At 56.5% G+C, this 18,170-nt stretch overlaps 1 protein-coding gene across 4 annotated transcripts in view; it reads left to right on the plus strand.

The window, feature by feature from the left end:
• The window catches only part of Megf6 (multiple EGF like domains 6), a 101,539-nt gene extending 85,400 nt beyond the window's left edge, over positions 1-16,139 (plus strand). For 3 of the 4 annotated variants that reach the window (XM_076565793.1, XM_076565792.1, XM_076565794.1), the window contains 21 exons: positions 41-175; positions 2,808-2,933; positions 3,504-3,635; positions 3,721-3,849; positions 3,970-4,101; positions 4,629-4,757; positions 5,624-5,752; positions 5,997-6,125; positions 6,478-6,606; positions 6,785-6,913; positions 7,565-7,693; positions 7,791-7,919; positions 8,015-8,146; positions 8,309-8,437; positions 8,958-9,086; positions 10,095-10,223; positions 10,711-10,839; positions 11,171-11,299; positions 11,388-11,516; positions 12,587-12,715; positions 14,670-16,139. In XM_076565793.1, coding sequence (XP_076421908.1) covers positions 41-175; positions 2,808-2,933; positions 3,504-3,635; positions 3,721-3,849; positions 3,970-4,101; positions 4,629-4,757; positions 5,624-5,752; positions 5,997-6,125; positions 6,478-6,606; positions 6,785-6,913; positions 7,565-7,693; positions 7,791-7,919; positions 8,015-8,146; positions 8,309-8,437; positions 8,958-9,086; positions 10,095-10,223; positions 10,711-10,839; positions 11,171-11,299; positions 11,388-11,516; positions 12,587-12,715; positions 14,670-14,737 — 2,660 coding nt within the window. In that variant the 3' untranslated portion in view covers positions 14,738-16,139. Of the gene's footprint in view, positions 1-40; positions 176-2,807; positions 2,934-3,503; positions 3,636-3,720; positions 3,850-3,969; positions 4,102-4,628; positions 4,758-5,623; positions 5,753-5,996; positions 6,126-6,477; positions 6,607-6,784; positions 6,914-7,564; positions 7,694-7,790; positions 7,920-8,014; positions 8,147-8,308; positions 8,438-8,957; positions 9,087-10,094; positions 10,224-10,710; positions 10,840-11,157; positions 11,300-11,387; positions 11,517-12,586; positions 12,716-14,669 lie in introns of all 4 variants that reach the window. The other variant, XR_013049513.1, reaches the window with a different exon arrangement.
• Positions 16,140-18,170: the final 2,031 nt, after the last annotated feature.

Raw genomic sequence — 18,170 nt, forward strand, 5'->3', positions numbered from 1 at the left:
ACCTCTGTCTCACATTTCTGTCTTGCTTCTCACTCTGTAGAGTGTGAGCCAGGCTTCTTTGGGCCTGGCTGCAGACACCATTGCACCTGCCCATCGGGTGTGGCCTGCAACCCTGTGAATGGCGAGTGTCCCACTCAGTGTCCTCCTGGCTACCACGGGGAGGACTGTGGCCAAGGTGAGTGGCCGTCCCTTGGGGTTCCTTGTACTGGGGAACTGCAAACATACACACAGCTGGAAGCTGCAGATTCGGAGCCTGGGTGTAAATGGCCCTTTATCTACTGTCATCTCGGTGGTACTGTGGGTCCTGAACTGTCTCAGAGGTGCTCAGAGGAGGAACTGGTCTGTCTTCCTGGTCCAGACCAGAGAAGCGGCCAGTGCCTCCGTGGGACGCCTCACCTCACTGATGGTCCTGGGAGAGCCCTATGCTGGATGGAGACGATGGATGAGGAGGGAACGGGAGGAGCAGGTGTGAGAGGGGGCGGGGTGGCTGCTGGGGAAGGACGCCTTGGGGAGTCCTAGTCTCGCACTGGGGTCTTGTAGTTAGGTGTGTATGAATGAGGGCAGAGCCTAGACGCTCTTAATGAAAGAATGGGCCTCAAGACTGCTGAGGGGTAGATTAGTGACATGGGTCTTTAGATGTCACTGGGAGACCTGAGGCAAGACTGCAGAGCAGGTGACTTGGTAAATCACATCCTCATTTGTCGGCAGCCCGGCATATATGGGACTGGGACCTTGACCTAGAGGACCAGAGAGGGAAGATAAGGGGCTGTGGCCTACACCAGCAGGGGACATGTGACTAGGTACCATGTACTGTGACCCTTGATGTCAGGATCTAACCTGTGTAACTTGTGGAATGGGACACTCAAACATTCAGCTCATGACCAGGAGAGGACACACCCACGTGGTCGCAGATCCTTGAGGGAGGGGGAAGGCCCTTGGTGTTTCTGTTGTGGTCAATACAGCTACTGCCAACAGGTTTGGAGAGGTTTGGGCCTCTCTTGGCATAGCACTTGCTGTCTATACCCATTGGTCAGATGAGAAGGGCGCTTCAGGGCCCAAGTGTGCCCGTTTTAGGGTGGGCAAGGCTAGAGAGGAATGCAGGAGCACCAGCCATGCCCTCCTTTCCCCTCTCTATAGGGGAGAAAAGCAGAAAAGTCCCCAGCACCACCCAGCCACGGACAGAGGTCAGCTGGGCAGAGCCAGCCAAGCTGATCATCTGTGGGATGAGGCCTGGTAAGGGCTCTCAGGTCTCATTGGCGCAGGAGAGGATATTCAGGGCTCCCAACTCAGTCTGGAGTCCCCAGACCTGACCTGCTCTCAGGACTCTGTGGCCCCAGGCTGTTCACCAGCTCCGAGTGTCCCTCTTTCCATCCACACAAGCATCCAGGGAGTGGACAGGGCTGCGCCTCCTAACAGAGCCACCCAGAACATGCACACACGTACACCCATGTGCCTGTGCAGACACAGACACTTGTATCTCGCCTTCCTCCCCAAGACTATGTCTTCCTTTTCCAGACTCTATGTTGCTTGCCAGGCCCCATGAGGCAGCTGTGCGGGGAGCCTTCTTCCCACCATCCTGGGGCCTGCCCCCTGTGCTGAAAGGAAAAGGAACCCCCCTTTCCTCTCTTTACTTTATTAAGGCCTCCAGTGCCCCCAAGGACAGACCACAGGAAATGACATACATACTTTTACAGAAATGGCTCCCCTTGTTATTAGGTCTGGAAACTATTACTGCCCTAAGCACAAGTCTACGACGTGCTCAGTTAGTGGGGAGAACTCCTGAGGCCTTGAGGGACCACCTCACCAGCAACATTGGGCCCTCTCCCTGGTTTGTGCTATGTGGTTGTCTCTGTGGGTGCATGTGTGAGTGTGCGTGTGTGTATGTGTGGTGTGTGTGTGTGTGCGTGTGTGTGTGTGTGTGTGTGTGTGTGTGTGTGTGTGTGTGTGCATGTGTGCGTGCATGTGTACGTGCATGCCTGCCTGCATGGGTGCTATGGTCAGGCACCTAAAGCATGCACATGTGTTGTGTCTGTTCCCTGGTGAGTGGCGCCTGCCTGCCGTACCTCTGTATCAAGCCTGCTGTTTCATTCCAGGAACCGGCAGAGTGGGCAGATGCTAGGCGGGCAGGAATCCTTCATTGCTTCCTAAGTCCCCCCCCCCCCCAGTCTCATGCTCTGTTCTCCCCAGGCTCTGAGAGGAAGCACAGAGGTGCTTTACCAAGTGAGGCCACTCAGAGCTTTCCGGTTTCCAGGGCTGTTGCATGTACCAGGGAATGGCCATATGCATTCTTGAGGCCCTGCTTTGGACCATTCCTGTCCAGGACACTCTAATTCCCACACTGCTGTATTCCTTGGTATAGCTTGAGTTTCAGAGTATGGAGGGTCCCAGAGCTCTGGGGTCCTTCCTTACTCTTTGTAGGGACCAGTTACCACTCTTTCCCACCACACTCCTTCATTCTGCCAGCAGACGGCTACAGCTTTGCTGCTGAGGAGCTGGGTATGAAGTAGAGGGTATAGACTGGCACACCTTGGTTAGACTGGCTAGTACAGGGCCCCTGGATGGACCATCCTGGAGCAGGAAGGGTCCCCTGCTCCTGGGAGCTCTCCAGGGTCCTGGATGGCCATAGCTTCCCCTGGACAGGTTGCCTGCTCCTCTGGCAGCCCTGCCTCTTCCTATGCCCCAGACTGGCCTCTCCCAACTCTCACCCCTGCTAAGTCCCTGTCCTGGTGTCCCTGGGGCTCCAGATGATGCTCCTAGCCTTGATAACTGCACAGAGAGTGACTGAAGCCACCTGCTCTCACCTACAGAGTGCCCAGTAGGGACATTTGGTGTGAACTGCTCAGGCTCCTGCTCCTGTGTGGGGGCCCCCTGCCATCGGGTCACAGGACAGTGTCTGTGCCCACCAGGGAAGACTGGGGAGGACTGTGGAGCAGGTGAGTGACAGCCGCAGGGCTCCAGGAGCCCCTGCCCTGGGCTGTGTTTGAGAATACCATCCTGGACCACATTTAGAGACCCTTGATCCCAGTCCAAGCTCTATTTGGGGGATCCCGGTCTGGACTACATTTAAGGGCCCCTGATCTGAGAGCTGGTCTCCTTGGGAACCTCACCATGGACCATTTTGGAAGCTTAGACCTGACCATGCAGTGCTAGGCTTCTTTATAGCTTTGGGGACTCATGCTGCAACATGCTGGGATATGGAGGGTGTCTGCAGCTGCCCAGCAAGCCTTGACCCTGCACTGTGACCTCCTGTACCATCAGCTCCCTGCATGGTGTATTATTTTGCCATTGAACTGTCCCTGAGGTTGGGTTTACTTTTCTATGGGTGGGTGCCCTGCAGCCCTGAGGTGCTGAAGCCTGCCTCTCTCCTTGGCAATCTTATATGGAAACAGTGGTCCTTTCTCTGGATTGTGGCAAGAGGGACCTTCAGAGATGTGTCAGGCACACACCAGTGTGCCAACTGGGGTACTAGGGAAAGAATAACTGACCCTGGGAGTGGGCTCTAGATTGTCCCGAGGGCCGTTGGGGGCTTGGCTGTCAGGAGATCTGCCCTGCATGTGAACATGGTGCCAGCTGCGACCCTGAGACTGGAGCCTGCCTGTGCCTCCCTGGCTTTGTTGGCAGCCGCTGCCAGGATGGTGAGTATGGCTGGGGTCTGACCTCTGCCTGCAGCCCTGGGTGGGCACACCAGGCTGCCATGCTTAGCCTCTTTACCACCAACAGCTTGCCCAGCAGGCTGGTTTGGAACCGGCTGCCAGATGAGGTGTGCTTGTGCCAATGACGGACACTGCCACCCAGCCACTGGACGCTGTAGCTGCGCCCCTGGGTGGACTGGCCTCAGCTGCCAGAGAGGTATGTGGGTCCTTTGCCTGTCCTTCGTCCACTGGTCCCTCCCTTGCTCCTGTCCCAAGATGTTCTGTGTTCTGACCTGGATGTGGAGCTCACCCAAGATGACTCTGAGCTCTCTTGCAGCCTGTGACAATGCACACTGGGGGCCCGATTGCATCCACCCTTGCAACTGCAGTGCAGGCCGTGGGAGCTGTGATGCCATCAGTGGCCTGTGCCTGTGTGAGGCTGGCTATGAAGGTCCCCAGTGTGAGCAGTGTGAGTACTGGCCTGGCACTTGGACCTCTCTCTCGGGGTGCACACAGATGTGCACATGCCTATGACCACATACACAAGAACACTTGCATATGCACGTACGCATGTACACATTTACCTGAGTAGTCTAGTGCATGCATACCGTACATGCACAGGTACTGTCTCCCACCTGTCAGTGGCAGACTTAAGGCTCAGCTGGAGTAGCAGATGGGGAGCTGGGGGTGTCCCAGCCTGGGAGGGGAGGAGGGGTTCCTTAGGCCCCTCTATGTATACTCCCAAGGCTTGTGGATGGGCTGTGAGTGGGCCGGGATAGCTGGTTTTAGGGGTAGCCCTAGGTGAGATCCTGTGTGGGCCCTGAAGATGAGGTCTGGGATTCTTACCTTCCATCTGAGGAGTGTGTGGTAAGGCCAGGTGTCCCCACTGTTGGGAGGGGAGAGGCTTCTTTGTCAGTCAGGCCTTTCCCCCTCATCCTGGGCTCTGGCCAGACTCTTGGTGTCTGAGCCAACCGTGGCCTGGCCTTTGTGTCTCAGTGTGTCGCCAGGGGTACTTTGGACCTAGCTGTGAGCAGAAGTGCAAGTGTGAGCATGGGGCGACCTGTGACCATGTCAGTGGGGCCTGCACCTGCCCAGCCGGCTGGAGGGGAAGTTTCTGTGAGCACGGTGAGCTGGGGCAGGCTGGGGTGTGAGCACAGTGAGCTGGGGTGGGGTGTGAGCACAGTGAGCTGGGGTGGGGTGTGAGCACAGTGAGCTGGGGTGGGGTGTGAGCTGGGGGCAGGCTGGGGTGTGAGCACGGTGAGCGGGGGCAGGCTGGGGTGTGAGCTGGGGCAGGCTGGGGTGTGAGCTGGAGCAGGCTGGGGTGGGGTGTGAGCTGGAGCAGGCTGGGGTGTGAGCTGGAGCAGGCTGGGGTGTGAGCTGGGGCAGGCTGGGGTGTGAGCTGGGGCAGGCTGGGGTGGGGTGTGAGCTGGGGCAGGCTGGGGTGTGAGCGGGGGCAGGCTGGGGTGTGAGCGGGGGCAGGCTGGGGTGTGAGCACAGTGAGCTGGGGTATGAGCTGGGGTATGAGCTGGAGCAGGCTGGGGTGTGAGCTGGAGCAGGCTGGGGTGTGAGCTGGAGCAGGCTGGGGTGTGAGCTGGGGGCAGGCTGGGGTGTGAGCTGGGGCAGGCTGGGGTGTGAGCTGGAGCAGGCTGGGGTGTGAGCTGGGGCAGGCTGGGGTGTGAGCGGGGGCAGGCTGGGGTGTGAGCGGGGGCAGGCTGGGGTGTGAGCACGGTGAGCTGGAGCAGGCTGGGGTGTGAGCTGGGGCAGGCTGGGGTGTGAGCTCGGTGAGCTGGAGCAGGCTGGGGTGTGAGCTGGGGGCAGGCTGGGGTGTGAGCTGGGGGCAGGCTGGGGTGTGAGCTGGGGCAGGCTGGGGTGTGAGCTGGAGCAGGCTGGGGTGTGAGCACAGTGAACTGGAGCAGGCTGGGGTGGGCCCTGAGCGCAGGGCAGGGTCCTCTGGCCTCTGGGCCCCTTGCCAGCGTCACTTCTGTCTGCAGCCTGTCCTGCTGGCTTCTTTGGGCTAGACTGTGGCAGTGCCTGTAACTGCTCTGCTGGGGCCACCTGTGATGCTGTGACCGGCTCCTGCATCTGCCCAGCCGGCCGCTGGGGCCCACACTGTGCCCAGGGTATGTGAGGGGCCTCGCCTGGGTACTTCAGGAGCATGGGTTCTTCGTGTGGGGAACACCCCTCGGGACCCCTTCCTGGCATTCAACTGAGGGCACAGCTCTGCCCATGAGACCCCAAGTGTCCATCCCTTTGTGGCTGCCCTGCTGAGCGGTGGCCCCGAGACGCTGGCAGCTTCGCTCAGCTCCCTGGCACCTCCTGCCGTAGTCTCTGGCTACGTCCCTGACGGCTCCTCTCCCCTTACAGCTTGCCCATCCCTCACCTACGGGCTTAACTGCAGTCAAGTTTGTACCTGTTTCAATGGGGCCTCCTGTGACCCTGTCCATGGGCAATGCCACTGTGCCCCTGGCTGGATGGGACTCACCTGCCTGCAGGGTAAGCTCTGTTCAGGAGTTCAGCATCCATCTTGGGTAGTGGCCTCTCCGTGGGCCCATGGAGGGATGGTGTTCATGGGGTGCCAGGGTAGGAGCTGGGCTCTCCTGTCAGCATGGCCTTTTGGGGAAGTTGGGAGGGAGCTTGACTATGTGGCCCTTAGTGTTATGCCCCTAAGGCCAGGTTGACGGGTGCAGGACAGGCCGGGGCTCGGGCATCATAAAACCAGGCCTGATAAGAGTCCGACTTGAAAGTCAGGTTGGGCTTTGGGGATGTGTGGAAACTTATAGAACTCCAAAGCTCTCTGCTGGCCGGGCGCTGAGGCTGAGGCTGGCTTCTCCTCTCTGGGCCTCAGCCTGCCCCCCTGGCCTGTACGGCGAGAACTGTCAGCATTCCTGTCTTTGCCGAAATGGAGGGAGCTGTGACCCCGTCTTGGGCCAGTGCACGTGCCCAGAGGGCTGGACCGGCTTGGCCTGTGAGAAAGGTGAGCTGGCTGGGTAGTAGACATGCCCTCAGGCCTAGGAGGACTCCTGTTGAGGGGGCAGCACCCTGGGGTTGGCGGTGGTATCTCGCCTCAGGTGTGGGAAGGTTGGGCTAGTGTCTCTTGGACAGAGCCCTAGCTCAGAAAGTCAGACCCTCCCTCCCAATCCCTGCCTTTTCAGAGTGCCTTCCTGGACACTACGGAGCTGGCTGTCAGCTTAGCTGCAATTGCCTTAATGGGGGCACATGCGACCCGCTCACGGGCCACTGCCTCTGCCCAGCTGGCTGGACGGGGGACAAGTGTCAGAGCCGTGAGTGGGTTCTGGGAAGCGGGGAGGTTCTGCCAAGTTTTACTCCCATTTTACTCCATGCTGAAGATACGAGACAGGCCTGGCCGCACCAATGTGACCCAATGTGGAGTGGCCCACTGTTAAACGGGATCAGGGCCTCTGGGCTATACCTAAGAGGCCAGCCTGGTAGGCTGGTTTGCTTCAATTTGGACAGAGGGGTGTGCCTCATCTCAAGGCTTCAGAGAGAACGCCTTGGTCTCTGGACTTGAAGCCTGTATTGCCCAGGGCTCCATGACTGCTGGACGCTGCCAGGCTGTGGCTTTTGTGCCCACGGTTCTTGTTCACCCCTCCAGGCTTTGAACCCCTCAGAGTCTGGACAAGTGGACACTGGGCAGGATACTGCCCGGCTCAGCCTCATTCTAACCTTACTGGGTCTTCTGTTCCTGGCTCCGCTTCCACATAGGCACTGTCACTGGCAGATCCTGCCTAGAGAGCCCCTTGCTCAGACCCAAGCCTGGGGCTGCAGATGCTGGTAGGCTGAGCTGGGGTCCTCAGGGGGATCCAGTGACTCTTCAAAGCTTCTGGTCCCAGCCTTCCCTTTTCCCTTGACTTCCAGGGCGAAGGCCCTGGGGCTGTGATTTCCAGCTTTCCTGTCTCTCTCTCACACTACAGCCTGTGCCAAGGGCCTGTTTGGGGTTCACTGTGAGGAGCACTGTACCTGCCGGAGAGGTGCCACCTGCCACCATGTCACGGGGGCCTGCCTCTGTCCCCCAGGATGGAGGGGCTCACACTGCGAGGACGGTGAGCACAGACCACAGTGCCTGGACCCAGTTGCCGGGCGGGCGGGAGCTGGCCCTTTCCTTCCAGGAAAGCCTGCCTAACTCCACCCTTCCTGCAGCCTGTCCATATGGCTGGTTTGGAGAGGCCTGCGCCCAGCGTTGCCACTGCCCTCCTGGTGCCTCCTGCCACCATGTTACTGGGGAGTGCCATTGTCCGCCTGGCTTCACTGGACCTGGCTGCGAGCAGGGTAAGTGCTCTCCCTAACATCTGCTTTGTGGAGAGGGACAACTGGGGGATTCCTGAGGGCAAGGCCAGGGCTGACCCTACCCAACTTATACCCAGCCTGCCAGCCTGGCACCTTTGGAAAGGACTGTGGGCACCCATGCCAATGTCCTGGTGAGACCTGGGCCTGCCACCCTGCTTCAGGGGCCTGCGTATGTGCTGCGGGTTACCATGGCACTGACTGTCGGCAACGTGAGTGCGGCCCACTGCCTCGGGGGACCTGGGGTTCTGTCTGCCATTCTGGGATGCAGGGTGGAGGGGAGCAGTTCACGGGGTTGCCATGCCATGTTCAGGGGTGCTGCATGTTTGACTCCAGCCCCCAGCATATGTCACAGACCCTCTCTCTCCCTGCAGGATGCCCTCCTGGGCGCTATGGGCCAGGCTGTGCACAAGTTTGTAAGTGTCTCAATGGTGGTTCCTGCGATACAGCCACGGGAGCCTGCCACTGCCCTGCCGGGTTCCTTGGGGCCGACTGCAGCCTCGGTGAGGAGCCAGGTTGCAGGGCGGGATGGCTTATTTTCAAATTTCTGGGGAAGGGGGTGGGGCCCTGTTGGCCAGCCTATGGGAGGACAGCCCCCTGCCCACCTGCTTCCCTGATTCTTGGGTCCCCCATTGCTGAACTAAGGTAGAGTGACAGTGGGTGTACTACCCTGGGGCATCAGTGTGATCCCAGAGGGCCCCGGCCTTCTGGCCAGCTCTGTCCCAGATATATGCCAGACACCGAGTACAATCGTCCAAGCGTCCTGTCCAGGAAAGGGCCTTTCTCCTGACTCACGTGGGGACTTTCCTCATTTGAAATCCAGGCAGAGCTGGGGGTGTTGTGTCGATGTGTCTCTGTAGAGATGGCCTGGGACCCAGCTCCCAGCAGAGCCTTTTCATGGAGGGAGATGGAGGGCCCTGGGGATTGGCGGTGTGCCCCTGTGTCTCCTGTCCGGTCGTTGGGGTTGGTACAGCCTCTGGCAGAGCCCAGGTGGAAGCAACTACTTGCCCGCCCTCTCCACAGCCTGTCCACAGGGTCGCTTCGGCCCCAGTTGTGCCCATGTGTGTGCATGCGGGCAAGGGGCGGCCTGTGACCCTGCATCAGGGACTTGCGTCTGTTCTCCTGGGAAGACTGGAGTCCACTGTGAACATGGTGAGTGTCTGCCGGGGGCTGGGCACATGCACAGTTCACCGACGTGTCGTTGAGTTATGGAGCAGGCTGCTGGAGTGAACCCAGCATGAGGGGGTGTGCCATTCCCCAGGGACGTAGTCACACTCACAGCCACTGGATTCTCAGAAACCTCGGGGCTGAGAAGCAGAATCCTCACCATTTGAACAGCCTGCCCTGTTGGCAAATAGGTCATCGCGTGCCAACTCAGGCCCCGCTCACACAGGCCTCTTGAGACTTGGTTCACTCAGTGGCCTGTTCATGTCTCTGGCCAGTGGAACCCCCTCCTGAGCCTGGTACCTGCTTGCGTCCTGGTGATGTCTTCTTAGAAGAGTATCTCCCTAGTCCTTTCTACCAGGCCCAGGCCGGGTTGCCCAGCAGACATAAGCTGGACTGGTGAGAAATGGGTGGACCAGGGGACAGTGGTCATGGCCACACTTGTGTCAGCGTGCCCCGTCCCAAGGCCACGCCCACAGCTCTTCCCTCAGTCTCCACAAACGGCTGCTCTTGTCACCCTTATTCTCCGCCTAGTGCTCCTAGGACTAGTGTAGTCAGAAGCCCAAGGCCAGGCTGTGGCCAGGATGCCACCTTGTTCACTCCTAGGGAAGACAGCAGTGTGGGCAGGCAGTGTACGGTGGTCAGCAGGCCGCCTCTGAGCCCACGTGTCTGGCCATGCCTGGCCTGGGGTCTCCAGGACACACATTCTCAGCCCTGAGGAAGTGTGATGGGAAGCCTTCCCGACTCCTTGCTGGCTGTGCAGGTGCTGACAGTCTCCTGAAGACTGTGGTCCGCTTTATCTGAGAGCGGCCCTCAGGCCAGACCTGGTGCTGGCTGCCCCAGACGCTGGGTGAAGAGTGGACGCTGAGGACAAAGGCCAGCACGAGGCAGCTCAGGAAGCGTTTGTTGAGTGAATGCCCGTCTGTGTGGGGACATGTCCCAAGATCATGTCCAACCTTGCCAGAGTTCTCAGCTGTGCCTACCCTCTGCCCCCAGGGTGTCCCCAGGGTCGATTTGGCAAGGACTGTGAGCTCAAGTGTGCCTGCAGAAATGGGGGCCTGTGTGATGTCACTAACGGCAGCTGTTCCTGTCCCCTGGGCTGGATGGGGCCACACTGCGAGCAGGGTGAGTTTATAGGGGCAGCTGGACTGAAATGCCTTGCTCTGGACCCTGAGAAGGTTGCAGAGTTTAGGGGTCTGGGTGGCTGTGTAGGGGCACTGAGTCAGGTGCCCTTAAGAAACCTTTGTCCGGGGGCTGGAGATATGGCTCAGAGGTTAAGAGCACTGGCTACTCTTCCAAACGTTCTGAGTTCAATTCCCAGCAACCACATGGTGGCTCACTTCCATCTGTAATGAGATCTGGCGCCCTCTTCTGGCCTGCAGGGATGCATGCAGACAGAACACTGTATACATAATAAATAAATCTTTAAGAGAGAGAGAGAGAGAGAGAGGGAGGGAGGGAGGGAGGGAGGGAGGGAGGGAGGGAGGGAGGGAGGAAGGAAAGAAAGAAAGAAAGAAAGAAAGAAAGAAAGAAAGAAAGAAAGAAAGAAAGAAAGAAAGAAAGAAAGAAAGAAAGAAAGAAAGAAAGAAACCTTTGTCCTCTCCCTGCACAGCCTGTCCTGCTGGGCGCTATGGAGCTGCCTGCCTTCTGGGGTGTTCCTGTCAGAACAATGGTACCTGTGAGCCCACCACGGGTGCTTGCCACTGTGGCCCTGGCTTCTATGGTCAAGCTTGTGAGCACTGTGAGTGGGGCTGTCCCCTTACCTTGTCCCCACACCATCTAGACTGGTCCTGGTTCATGAAAGCAATGGCCACCTTCTTGGTCATTGTTCATGGGGAGAGATGGGATGACCCTGACCAGGCTCTGATAAGGACTCCCACGCTGGCTCCTTATGCCTCTGCCTTGTCATGTGAGCCCTGGCTGGGATGCTGGAGTATGGTGGGAGCCAGGAAGGAGGGAGATAGCACATTCTGGAAAGGGCCTCTCTCGGCGCTTGGATTTGGTCTCTGGGAAAGCTGGGGGTTTCTGCTGCCCCCTGCCTTTGACTCATTCTAACCAGGGTCCTCCTTCAGCCTGCCCCGCTGGCTTCTATGGATCTGGTTGCCAGGGAGTCTGTGAGTGTCAACAGGGAGCCCCCTGCGACCCTGTCAGTGGCCAGTGCCTCTGCCCTGCCGGCTTCCATGGCCAGTTCTGTGAGAGAGGTGAGTGCTGCCCCCACCCAGCCCCTTTACCCCTTCCTTGTCCTGTTTAATTCGGGGACGGGAACACTGAGCCCATTGCCCCCACCAGGGTGCAAGCCAGGCTTTTTTGGAGAGGGCTGCCGGCAGCGGTGTAGCTGCAGCAAAGGTGTACCCTGCGATGCCATCAGCGGCCTCTGCCTTTGCCCACCAGGGCGCACAGGAGCTACATGTGACCAGGGTGAGTGGAGGGGCCTGTCCAGGATGGGACCTGAGGGTAGTTTTCCACCAACAGCAAATGTCAAATCACGTGGGCTGGGTCCCCGCATGCCAGGCTGCAGACCGCACACTCTGCCTTTCTAAGATCTCTGCTCCAGTCTGCATCCTCGGCGCTGTTGGCGGTAGCTAGAACACGACACAGGCACCCACTGCAGCTGCCAGGGTTAGGCCCTGTTCTGTGGAGTCTAGAGTCTGGGGACTCCATCTGGCTGTCCTGAGAAAGGCCCCAATGAGGTGGAAATATGTCCCTGACTTATCAGTCATGGCCATGGCCCCTTCAGACCAGACTGAGGATGGGGGTTGTCTTGATGGGGGTACAAAACTGACCTTATGACTTTTGGATTCATGCAGCCTTGGGGGCAGCAGCTGTGGTTACACTACACTGCCTTACCAACCCAGGCACTAGGCAGGAATGTGTGCCCGGGGCTTGTGGCTGGTGCTTTTCCATGGTTGAGCTCATGGTTATAGAACACCGATTTTTTAAAAAGTGGGTAGGAACTGTTATCCTTTTCAGAAGAAATGGGGCCCGTGGTCTTCTCTACTTCCCCAGAGGACCTCATGACACCTGGGCTGTCTACCCATGTCCAGCAGATGGTGTAGCTAGAGTTTTCCTGCCTTGCCCACAGTCAGGACAAATCTCTCTAACCTGCCACAGCCGCTCAGACCCAACCAAGTAAACACAGATTTATATTGCTTACAAACTGTATGGCAGACTTCCCCGCGGTAGACTTCTTGCTAACTGTTCTTATAGCTTAAATTAATCCACTTCTATAAGTCTATACCTTGCCACGTGGCTTGTGGCTTACCGGCATCTTCACATGCTGCTTGTAATGACGACGGCTGGCAGTGACTCCTTCCACCTTCCTGTTCTTTCTTTTCTCCTCTCTGTTAGTCCCACCTATACTTCCTGCCTGGCCACTGGCCAATCAGTGTTTTATTTATTGACCAGTCAGAGCATTTGACATACAGACCATCCCACATCAAGATGGGACGGTTGTTTACACTTCTCTCTCCTACCTCCTGCCCCTACAGAGTGCAGAAGGGGCCGCTTTGGGCCTGGCTGTGCCCTGCGCTGTGGCTGTGAGGGTGGGGCTGACTGCGACCCCATCAGTGGGCAGTGCCGTTGCGTGGACAGCTACACAGGGCCCACTTGCCGGGAAGGTGAGTCGGGTTTCCAGGGGAGGAACTGAGACTTTCCTGTCCCTGGCCAGGAACCCACCCCTTGTCCCAGTACCGCCACCATGGTGGAACAAGACCTGTCGGTGAGATGCTCAGCCATCCCTTCCTGGCACCCCGAGTCCACACAGCGGGTGGCAATGAGTAGGCCTCAAGACGTTTCCCCTGGGCATGAACGGGTTGCACTGCCAGCCCCCAGCACCAGCCCTTTCCCTAGAGTGACCTAGAGTTGCAGCAGGAGCTCACAGATCCATATACAGGCAGTACTAGGGATTCAGTATGGGTGGGTGCTGTGTGCCCATGCATCTGTGAGCAGCAGTGTGTGCACGTACACCAGTGTGTTGTGAGCTGGTGCATGTGCACATGTGCCAGCACATTGGATTAGCAACACAAGCGTGTGAGTCAACTGTGCATGTGCAGGCATATGTGCATGCACTGTGTGTGTATATGCTCTTGGTGTGTATGTGGGTGTGTGGGTGTGTATTTCAGATACATGTCTTCCTGATGTATGTGTGTTCCTTCATGGTGTGTGTGCTCAAGGTGCATGTTCTATGGGTTGTGCATGGGCTTTAGGTGTAAATTCTCTGGGTGGGTACGTGTTCCGTGTATACATTCTTCAGGTATATGTGTGCTCTAGGAATGTGTCTCCCCAGTGTGTGTGCTCCATGTGTACGTGGCTTCAGGCATACATGTGTGCCCACATCTTTGTACTGCATATGCTTGTTCCAGTGATGTCTATGTACCAGGCATGTGTACCGTGTTGAATTCAAGTACATGTGCTACAGTGCATGCCTGGGTCAGGCATGTGTGTTTCCAGTTCATGTGTGTGCACCAGACACATATGTGTACACATGCTTTATTGCATGCTTGTGCCTGTGTGTACTGACATGCAGAGCTGAGGGAGTAGTCCCTTGATCCCTAAGTCCCTGAGGCTCTGAGGGACCGCACCTCCCATCTGCAAGGTAGAGCTGGTTGTACTGCACCCCTGTAGATACTCCAAGCCCCTATGGCATCTCTTGTTGGCTCCCCAGGCCCAGGCTGCTGAAGGAAGGATCTCTGAGGGAGGTGGGAGGCCAGCTGTAGTGCTCTGCAGGGTTGGACATGATAGAGGTGAGGGCCCAGACCCAGGAGTCCTCAGCTGAAGACCCTCAGTGTAGAATGGATACTGTGTGAATCATCTTTAGCCTCTCCAAGATGATCACGGCCTCGAACTGTTAAGAGCCACGCAGCGAGCTGTTGGGGTCAGGTTGCAATTTTCTGACTGGTGTCTGGGTACATAATGCGATCCACAGTGGCACCTGGTGGTCAGATGTGGTACTACATCCTAGGACATCAAATTCCAGAACCTTGACATTTAGCTGATCTTTGAGAACTGGGCTGTGGGGAGGGCATTGTTGGCCCCTAGCAGTCCTGGGATAGCCCTTTTCCCTGGGTGGGTTTGGCTTAACCTTGGGTGAAGCTTTCCTGTCTCCCACCCTTCTTGGAAGTTGTAAGAGTGAGATCTGAGCAGAACCCCTCCCCCACTGCTTACATGGGTGTGTAAGTGATGCTGTAGATGTGTGGGGTTCCTGTGGACATGGGTGATTGGTGCCTTACTGGCTCATTACCAGTGTCTACTCAAGTGCACAACATGAGCTGTCTATCACCCAACTCCCTGGGAGCCCAGAGTTCAGGTGGAGAACACGCTTGCCCGGGCGCTGCTCTCTGGTTAGGCCCAAAGGAATAGTCCCACACAATGATGAATACCTTTGCTCCCCTGAGCCTTCAGAACCTGGATCTTAAAGATGAGGCTGGACCACGGTGGGAGGGGGATGGGCTGTTGCTTTTGCTGGGCTTAGCTAATGAAGGAAGAAGGTCACCACCTTCTGCCTGGAATTAGCTGTTTTGAGGATTCCCACCTTACCTTGTTGCTGATCCTCTGTTCTTCCCATGTCCCCAGTGGCTACACAGCCATCCCCCAGCACCCCAGCACCCCAGCAGCCCAGCAGCAGGGCCTTGAGGCACTAGTTCATGGAATCCCCACAGAGGACCACTACCATGTTCCAGCCCAAGGCACGGAGAGGACATGGGTGGACCTAGGACTCCTGGTTTCACACCTCTTCTGGAAAGCTATGGATCTCTGTGGAGGACTGTGGAAAGCCTCGACATCATGGGGAAGAAGGCCTCAAGTGGACACAGTGAACCCAGGGAATTGGACCAGGCCTCAGGCCACCGTTTACATGGGAACCCTGCAGGCTGTGCTGAGGAATCCTGGCCCTCTTTAGGGACCTGGGTTGGGACCAAGGCAGGAGTTGGCGAGGCCCCACCTGCCTGACAGGTCCTTCTGGTGCTAGGCCATGGACTGCTGCAGCCAGCCAACTGTTTACCTGGAAACGTAGTCCAGCCCGTATTTATGTAAAGGTATTTATGGGCAGCTCCACTTGCCATTGTGGCCCTAGGTCAGCTGGAAGCTACCCCATCTCAGAAGCTTGGACGCAGGCCAGCGGGCTGTGGGGTCTCCAGAGTTTTGTAAAGTCCTATGAGTTAAAGACACAGTGGTGTCCTCGTGGCCTGGGTTTTTGTGCTTTTCATAGACTCTCTTTGGGTCCTCCCAAGAGCAGCTGGCATGAGGGCTCCTGGATTGGAGCCTCCCGAGTCACGGAGGCCCAGTGGGTTCTGTACCCCCTCTAATGGCAGGTACTAACCAGTCACATTGGGATTCTTCTGGCTTCTGGCTCTGGGGTCATGTGGCAGCTTCTAGCCAAGGTGAATTGTCCTAGAGAGGATGCTGGTGCCTAAGACACCTCCAGAGACCTAGCAAGTAGCTTCCTGTAGGAAGAATGTCTCAGAGGGAGCAGGGGGGGCTGGCGTGGAAGGGAATCCATGCTTAACCCAAACAGCTCACCCCTGCCTCAACAGGGAAGGGCCAGGCAGCCTCACAGGAGCCAGGGCTCCCTGTGGATCGAGGCTGATACCACAGGTGTAGCCCAGAGAGGAGCCGCAGGAGAGGTGGGGAAAAGGCCCTGAGGACAGCAAAAATTGGGGGGGGGGGGCTGGACTTAGACCCACCTCCCATCCAGAGTCATCCCTTGTTTTGGATCTGGGGAGTGACTGCCTCTTCCCCCTCTCCCACAGCAGCCCAGGCAGCTGAAACCCCCAGGGACACTACAAGGGCTCCAGAGGGATGGGCAGCAGCGGGAGCCGGGTCAGCAGGCCAGTGTACACAGACTTAAGTAGAGGAAAGGGGACAGAATAGTGAGTGGGGAATAGCTTGCAGGCAGTGTGGAATGAAGGAGGAATTCCAAAGTGCCTAGAGGGGAAAAGGACTAAGAATCAGATGACAGAAACTCCACAAGGGAACGACTGGCAGCCAGGAGATTGCGATGTTCTGTCATTGGTATTGAAAAATTAAATTTTATATCCAGCTAAACTGTCGCCATGCCCACAGGCTCACCCATGATTCTAATGTGAAAATATCCCTGGGAAGAGCTCAGGAGGGAGCCGTGGGAGAGCACGCAGGACATTTCCTACACTGTCATCATGAGGAGGACTGAAGATGGCCTTCTAACCCACGGGTCAAGCCCAGACTGGCTCAGCATGGGGGAGATGAAAGGGAAGTTAGAAACGGGCGTCACTGGTCCTGTGAGTGACAGGCAGGGAGGCAGCAGCTGCAGCCAGCGCAGCAGGTGAGGAGTGGTCCACTGCCAGCCCTCCCGAGGACTGGGGTCTACCCAGGGCAGAAAGGGAAGGAGAAGTGGGAAGGAAAGAGCAGGCTAATGGGATCTAAGCAGACAGAGGTCCAGACTATACTGAAAGTCATACGATCTTAGAGGGCCGGGGCCTCAGCGGGTGAAGGCCCTTGCTGCCAAGCCTGTCTCCCACATGGTGGGAGGGGATCAGTGACTGGCAGGCTGTCCGCTGACCAACACATATATACCCCCTAATAAATAAATGTAACTTGAAAGAAAAATGTAAAGAAAGGCAGTAGGATCTAGCCTATAAGACACAGCTGGAGGTTAGAAATACAACCATAGCAAGAAGAGCTGAAGGAGGTTTTAAAAAAAACGTTAAAGACGGGACGGCTTATTTGTAGTATATGCATGTGCATGTTGAGTGAGGTTGCCAGTGGAGGTCAGGGGCAACAGATCCCAGAGCTGGAGTTACAGGGTATGAGCTGGGTACTGAGAATTGAATGCAGGTCCTCTAGAAAAGCAATATTGCTGTTAACCACTGAGCCATCTCTTCAGCCCCTGGGGAAGGAGTCTTAATGTTATGAAGGTGCAAAGCATTGTGGCTGTCTATGCACATGCATGCACACACACACCTACACATACACACATATACAGAGTAGATGCTCACAAATCCATAGAGCAATGGTGGCTGTCATAGGTAAAGAGAAATGCATTGCAATGTAATGTAACACATTCTATAGAAACCTATAGGTTAGGCAAACTGAGCAGCAGTGGTCAAATCTGCACAAGCTTTAGCATATATGTATGTGTGTGTGTGTGTGCTCATGATATTTATGTTTTATATAGATTTATATCTATAGGGAATCTTTATATTCATCAAACAGGGCTGTGGGTGTGTTTAGGAGGTACTAGAGCCCACTCAAGCCCTTCACACACAAGGCAGATGCTTTTCAGCCTAGTTATATGTAAGAAAGCCAAAATGCTCTCCTTTGAAGACTAATATGCCCATCAGACAACCGGTTGGTTAGTTGATTGAGACAGGCTTTAGCATGTAGTCCTGGCCAGTCTGGAGTTTGCTATGTAGACCAGGCTGACTTGGACTTAGAGGTCATCCTGTCTCTGCTTCCCAGGTGCTGGGGTTACAAACATGCACCACCATGCCTGACTAGACTGATAAGTTTTTAAATACAAAGTGAGAAAAATAAGGGAGAAGTGCAGGGATTTTCCAAAGAATGTGGCGGGCAGCTACAATCTAGCACCTTTCCAGTTGGAATGTGGATGTATTTGGGGGGAGGAAAAATGCCAGGCTTGGCATAAGTGGAGATTAAAGGAACTTTGGACTGGCAAGATTGCTCAGTGGGTGCCTGACTGCAGCCTGATGACTTGAGTTTGAACCCAGGACCCACATAGTAGAAATATAGGGCACAGAATAGATGGCTCCGCCATGAAGAGCACTTGCAGTTCTTGCGGACTGCAGAGGCCCTGTTCATTTCCCAGCATCCCCCAGCTCCAGGTCCAGACTCTGAGAGTGGGTTAATTGGGACATGACTGAAGGGACAACTTAGCATGTTCAGCCAGAGGTCCAGCGACCGTGCATCAGGGACAGGTGGTGGCTGGTGTCTGACAAGCAGGGTGATAAAGAGGAATGACGGTCTGGACACACCGACTGGCTAAGGACATGGGGGGGCGCATTTTCACCATGGGAGTCCTCACCATGGCTTCACTTTCTTGGGGTCAAAGCTAGAGTCTTAAGTGAGGCAGGAAAGCTG

Source organism: Peromyscus maniculatus, chromosome 2 (genome assembly GCF_049852395.1).
Source record: "Peromyscus maniculatus bairdii isolate BWxNUB_F1_BW_parent chromosome 2, HU_Pman_BW_mat_3.1, whole genome shotgun sequence".
In the NCBI taxonomy this organism is placed as follows: domain Eukaryota; kingdom Metazoa; phylum Chordata; class Mammalia; order Rodentia; family Cricetidae; genus Peromyscus; species Peromyscus maniculatus.